The following is a 6,978-nucleotide window of genomic DNA, read 5'->3' on the forward strand; positions in this document are numbered from 1 at the left end:
CTCTCTCTCTCTCTCTCTCTCTCTCTCTCTCTCTCTCTCTCTCTCTCCCTGTCTCTTTCTCTGAGCAAGCTGTCACAATCTCTGATTCCTTGCAGATGGATGTAGTGAATGCTTTCCAGAGTGGAAGTACCATTCAGGGGGCTCTAAGGCGGCAACCCTCCATCGCCAGCCAGCACCATGATGTAACAAATATTTCTACCCCTACACATGTAGTGTTTTCCTCTACTACTGCTTCTACTACTGTGGGGTGTGAGTGTGTGTTCCTAAAGTGCATGAAATTAACATTTCCTGATTCACATACCTAACGTTTCTCATTTTCTCCTTAGTACTTAAAATCATCGTTCAGGCTTTTCATAGAGCTTTTCCACAAAGTGGAGTCCTCAAGACTTTTTTTTCTTAGAGGGCTGAGAACAGGTGGAACAATCGCAACAAAAGAGTTTCATGTTAAAGCTGTGAGCCTGCACATCCTGTGCCTTCATCCATTTGTGTACAGAGGAATATTTAAAATAAAAACAGGAAAACTGTTGTAAATTTTCGAGTATATGCCTCGTAGGGTGACTTACGTTGAATAAGTGAATTACCGTAGAACTAGGTCTACTAAGTAGTTGTCTTGCACTCCATATAGCACAAATAATACATTAAAAGGTAAACTGATGGAAAAACAATGGTATTTTGAAACTATGAATGTAGTTAGAACATGGAGCATTAAATGCATTTTCTTTGTAGCCTGTGAGGAACTTCTGAATCTCTGCTTTTGTTGGACTTTTTTTTTACTGAATAACACAACTTTCTCAACATCAGGATTCAAGTGGCGAAACAAGGCTTCTTAAGTGTGTACAAGTCAGAAGAAACATTTATTTAGCTAATATAAAAAGGAAAAAATATTTAAGCACTCAGTGGTAAAACTTTGATTCACGGTTGAAGGTTTTCTTTTCCTTTCTAGGTTCTTCTGGCAGCAGTTCATAAGCCATCAGTGACAGTACAGTTCTTGTCTCACCTTAATTCTACCCTCTTGATATTGTATTCTAAGTGGCATTTTAGTTTCAGCCTTTCTATCTGTAGAGGCTAAAAATTTAACTGCTCATGTATGTAGTCTTAAATTACAGATTCTGAAGATGTGTAAGTTAGATATTAGCTATCAGTATTCAACTATTGTTGAAAGTTTTCCATCCTAGATATATATTAAGCATTTAACTCCCTTCTCTAATTTCCTATAGAATGGTTAAATAATTGTTTTTTAAAATAACTTTGAGAAGGCTTCTTTTTTCCCCCTCCTGCTTTTTAAGTTTTCAGATTACCAGGTGGATGAAGATCCTTAATTTAAGGAGCTGCCTTAATTGTTCTTTTCTGATTTTTTTCCGGCTTGGTCAGAATTTGTGCTAGTTTGCACAAGCTAACATGTTCTCCCTTGGTGACACTGATATTTTCCTACCTTGCAGCAGTATTGAGAAGCTCAGCTCACAGATTTGCATGCCTGAAGAACACAAAATGAAAAGTAGATTTACCAGTAAGGATGTGCAGAATTGCATCTCCTACTTAAAATGCTAATGAGTAACCTGTATCCCTAACTACACTCAAGAAAATTAATTAGACATTCAGAATTCTCTAGAGAGCAACTTCATGCCATGCTGTCATTTGAGCAGAATCTAATGGGCACTGCAGCATCTCATTACATCAAATGACCAATGCAGGTACAAAGCTACAGTAGTGCAGAAGTAGTTTTTGAGTCTCACTGAGAAGTACAGCCTTCTGCTACACCCTCCAGGAGAACATCTTTTGATAAGTGATGTATATTAATGGGAAGCAGATGTGTTACTTCATTTTTCTCTTTTTTTTGGAGCTGTTTGCTGGAAGATAGTTCAGATGTTCCTGTGAAGCAAGGTTGCTGCTCTAAGCAGCCATCTGGCCAGGAGGATTTGGAGAGCTTACTGCATTCCTTGCTATTCTGGTACTAATATGAGAAAGGCCTGATGACAGTATAAATTATACAAAATAAATTGTCTTGTTTGCTCCTCACTTATGCTATTTATTTATAGTTAGCTCTCTTGTCTAATTATCTTTAGTAGCTGAAAATAAAGCTTCAAAAAATCTATTTTTTACCTTTTATTACTTAAAATGTTGTTTATCTGACTTCTGCCTTCATGGCTGACTTCCTAAGGGTCCTGGGTTCACAGGAGTGTCCAGATTAGTCCTGATTCACATGCACAGAAATAACTTGATTGTGAATATGTTTATATTCCTATGATAATTACAGCTGTCCTGTTAAGCTAAAAACTGTTTTCCATTACTGCTTATGTTCTAACTTACCATCTGTAAGCAATGAAAAACTATTCCCATGAGGCAGTCATATTTCATTTTGCCACAGAAATTGGTGGTGGGATGCAACATGCCAAATAAAGGAATTGCAAACTTTCAGTTTGGCATTGCCACTGCTGATTCTCTTGGAAAGTGCCAAGACAGCTTATGCAGCATGCTGGACTTGTTTAAAGCTCATGTAACATGCAAACTCCTTAGGAGCATGCTCAATTTTTTTTTCATGTGATGAATTGTAAAGTATTAGATGCTGCTGTAACATTTTACTTCTCAAGCACATCAACACTATTTCTTGTCATCCCTTTATTGAAAGTTGCATGTCCTCCCTGTCACCTCCCAGTGATTTCCACTGTCATTGGGTCTCAGCTGTATACCTACAGTATAAAAATGGGGACTTTATAGGTTTTTAGTAAAATTCTTGGTGGAAATGGGGGTTTGGGGGAGGGGGATAAATAACATGTTATTTCTAGAGGTCAAAGAAAGTGGTCAGAATCTGTCACATGTAGTACTTCTCTGGTAATAAACTTGACACGCTGCTTTTGGGGAGTCCTTTTCTGTTTACTACAAGGGTGTTTGGTGAATCTTAACTCCTTTGAAGTCAATGTTCCTGACCTGCTCAACCTTCCAGCTTCATTCCTTCACCTGGAATTGCTTTATGTTCACTATAAAGGAACTCAGTGCATCCTGTATGGAAGCAGTAGTCCTGATAAACTTCCGTGCTTGCAACAAGTCATCTTGGATGTGCAAAAAAAGAGTTGTCTTAAATTAAAAGTCGTCTTAAATTTTGACTTACTGTTTTGTAACAGTAAGCTATTCTTGTTTACTAGAAAGTTTTGCTCTGGTTCTTATTGGACATCACAGGAGCTTTTGGATTGAAACTACTTCCCTGAAGACTTACTTGGATTGCTTGGAGATGTTGAGCATTGAATAGGCTACTAACAGAAGGGGACACTGAACTGTATTTTGATGAAAGTGTTAGACGGAGGGCTCATTGACTTCTGATTAATTATATTTATATTAGTTCAAGAATAAATACTGAAATTCTGTAGTTGGTCGGGGAAACATGGAACATAGGAGAAGAGGTGTGTGGCAGGTGATTTCATCCTTCAAATCACAATTTGAAAAGCATAAGTTGAAGTCAACTTGGACATGCACAATTTGCAAAATGAAGTTGTACTTCATTGTACCCAATTTCACATCCAATTCTATTCTGAAATGTTTATTTATGAATTCTGTAAGCTCAGTATTCTAATTTGAAAAATGTTAAGCAGTGAAAAGATTTCAGCCTGGGACTTTTGTCCATGAATTCAATGGAAATTGAAAACTCAAGTAGGCTAAGGCTCATCACCTGCTTCTCTCATACTTTGTGCTACTTGAGTAGTGTCTTCAAAGTTAGACTCTGTCATGGCTACATTTTAAGTGTACAATACAATATTCAGGTTTCTAGTTCTGGTATTAAGCTTCCAAATCATTACTAAGTAAGAAACTTTCTCTAGTGTGATAGATGGGTATATACTCGAATATTTACAGCTGTTACAGTGGTATCCTTTTTTTGCATGACTTCATAAACGTCTGGTCATTGTGACATTGGCTTACACACGCTTGGCTTTTTCATAGTCAGTTGACATCCTAATTCCTAGCATGAGAATTAGTAACCCCTTTACCCTCTAACTTATTTTCAGCCCCATTTTCCCTTTCTGCCCCCCTTACCCTCCCCCCAGTATTCAATAAAACTCAATGAAATTTATTTAATTTGTGAATAAATAAATAATTGTTGGCCTCACTTGAAAAATGCTTAGCCCATGTTACATAATTGAACAATACTAGTGCCATGTCTGAATTTTTAGGCCCTTCAGCTTGCAGTACTTTCACATTTTTTATTCCTATTGTGTAGACTGGCAGTGCTCTACTGAAATGCTCTTCATTTTACAGTTTATTGCAAGTTCCACTGCATCACATATAAATTCGATTCACTCATGTCTAGCTGTTTGTGGATTCAAACTCATAAGAACCATACCATTAACAGTAAATCTGCAGTGTTTTAACAACCTTTTTTCTTTGTTTACAGATCCGAGTGGTGAATGCATTTCGTAGTTCCTTATATGAGGGGCTAGAGAAACCTGAGACACGAAGCTCAATTCACAATTTTATGACGCATCCTGAGTTTAGAATAGAAGACTCTGAGCCTCATATTCCCCTTATTGATGATACTGATGCTGAAGATGATGCTCCAACAAAACGCAACTCTACTCCCCCACCCTCTCCCAATAAAAATAACAATGCGGTTGACAGTGGAATTCACCTTACAACAGACATGAACAAGTCTGCTACCTCTTCATCCCCAGGGAGCCCGCTACATAGTTTGGAAACATCACTCTGATTGTAAGCTGAATGTTAACACACTAGCTGCATTGTAAAGAAATTGAAACTGGGTCTCTTCACACATTATGATGGACAAGATGATATTCTTGTCTTGGACTTCAACAGAAGACACACTTGTACGAATGTAGATTTATTTTTTTAAAAAAAAGCTTTCTGCCAGACTGGAGGGTGCTTTTCTGGGGGTGGGAGTAATAATGAACTCTGACAGATGAACAGTAATTCAGCATAAGTGACCTGTGGATCATCTGTTGTACTTAAGAATGGTCCTGAACAGTGTGTTAGCAGAGCTTTAGTTTATCTTGATCCTTTTTTGAGGGGAAGGCTGGGAAGGGCAAGGAGGCCCTGGATTGTTGAATTGATACTTTAATTTCTGCTGTTGGCTGTTAATAATTTGGATTATTTATGTTTATAAATGATACAGATCTGTTTACAAGGTTTGTAGATACTTTTTTGTTCCTGTTCATAGATGGGAAGCTTCCTTATAAATGATGCAGAGAAAAAAAAAAAAAAACTAGTCCTTCAAATACTGCTGTATTTTCAGGAAAAGGGTGTTTCTATTGAAACTGTACTAAATTTTGCCTGCAATTTACCTTGTTAAATATTGTAGATAAATTGCTAATACTAATAGCCAAATAGATAACACTAATGCTTTGTAAAAACATGAGCAGTGGTGTTCTAATGAAGTTATGGCCTCTGTCCTAATTAGTTTCTTAAATACATTTACTACTTAATGGTTTTGAAACAACTGTTTAATTTTTAAAAATTTTGAGAAACTTACTGAATAACTTTTGTTCAGAACTTAGTAGGATTGTTTAATGCAGGACATCAATATGTGATGGAACTTGCTTGAAATATTTCTGTTATCTCGGGCAAAATGGATTAAATCAAAATACATCAGAATCTTAGTCCTTTGTTTTTGTCTAAACATGTTAGTTTAGTGCTGTCTTGGTGAACTGTGAGTGGAACTGTGATTTTTTTCTAATCTATAGAATCCTTCATGCAGCATGAGGGCTGTTGGCATTTTGAAAGGTTGTTAGTGGGTAGCATACATGTTCTCCTTTTTGTTTTTGAAACTTGTTTGTAAACATGAATAAATCTGCCCTTTTGTTAAAATAAAATTGCAGCAATGGTTTATTACAGATTTTTTTTTTCCTCAGCTCCTTCACAGGAAACATTGAAAAGTACTCTTTTGTATTACTGGTTAACTTCAAACTACAATTTCAAGATGGTAACAGCCCCACTAAAGCAGTACTTTGGGTAAATGGAATCATCGTGGCTGCCTCATGATGAATGTAAGCTTAAGGTACTCAGAAGTCTTCAATGAGCCCAAAAAATACTTGGAAATGAACAGGTCTGGCTGAAATTCTTAGATGTACTCTGAGTACTGCATAAGGACTATATTCCTGACCACCTAAATGAAGAAGAAGAACTGACTGATAGCAGTAGTGAAAGTATATTTTTCACATTCATGTACCAAAACGGACCTGTTAGTGATAGACTGAAAAAGCCATGGTCTGCCTCATCTGGATTCTTGAAACAGTTAAGGATGGTGGAGCAGTACTTGACCTGGTACTTCCCATGTCTTCTAAGTCCATTACTGTTCAGAAAAGCATGAATTTCATACTATTTTTCTTTTGACAGCTCTGTGTTCTTAAACATAGCATTTCTATAGGTGTTTTTTCCAGAATAATTCCAAAATTTGGAGAATTTTTAAAGGGGTCTCTTGAAAGGAATTAAATTGGTAATGAGGGAGGAGATAACACTAGAGCAAACTGCAGAAATGAGCAGGTTAGGAAGATGAGCTCAAGCATCTTTCCCCTTGTGGTGGGATACCTTCATGCTTGGGTTTGTTCTTCAATGGCTAATGTTGGACATAGAGCACTGTATCCCACTGTCAACCACTCCTGAATTCAGTTTTTTCTATTGTACCTAGGTAAATACACTGAATTCTAGGCAGAGGGGGTAGGGGGGATTGCACTTGACACTGTATAATAGCTTCTCCTACCTTTCTAGCACTTCCCTCGCTTCAGATTTCTTCAGAGTGCTTGGTGGAGTAATTCTTTTTTATGTAAGCTTTTTTTTTTTTTTCCCCTACTACAAAAGTCAGAGAAGCATTTGCTTAAAATGCAGGAAGTTTCTTTATCCATAAAGTACACTACCATGTGAGAAGATTCAGTGCATCATAACTTCACTTGAAAACGTACTTTATTTTTTCTATCTTCTAGTTGTGTACATGACTGCATTGTATCAGTTTTTTGGAATAAATTCTACACTTAAGCCTTC

General features: G+C 36.9%; 1 protein-coding gene across 4 annotated transcripts in view; it reads left to right on the top strand.

Annotated features, from left to right (window-relative positions):
* ATP2B1 (ATPase plasma membrane Ca2+ transporting 1) overlaps positions 1–5,813 on the top strand; it is a 63,573-nt gene extending 57,760 nt beyond the window's left edge. The window contains exons 21-22 of one of the 4 annotated variants that reach the window (XM_035337600.1): positions 96–209; positions 4,382–5,813. In XM_035337600.1, coding sequence (XP_035193491.1) covers positions 96–209; positions 4,382–4,693 — 426 coding nt within the window. In that variant the 3' untranslated portion in view covers positions 4,694–5,813. Of the gene's footprint in view, positions 1–95; positions 248–4,381 lie in introns of all 4 variants that reach the window. The other 3 variants (XM_035337591.1, XM_035337581.1, XM_035337574.1) reach the window with 3 other exon arrangements.
* The last annotated feature ends 1,165 nt before the right edge of the window (positions 5,814–6,978 follow it).

The sequence above is a fragment of the Oxyura jamaicensis genome, chromosome 1 (assembly GCF_011077185.1).
Source record: "Oxyura jamaicensis isolate SHBP4307 breed ruddy duck chromosome 1, BPBGC_Ojam_1.0, whole genome shotgun sequence".
NCBI lineage: Eukaryota > Metazoa > Chordata > Aves > Anseriformes > Anatidae > Oxyura > Oxyura jamaicensis.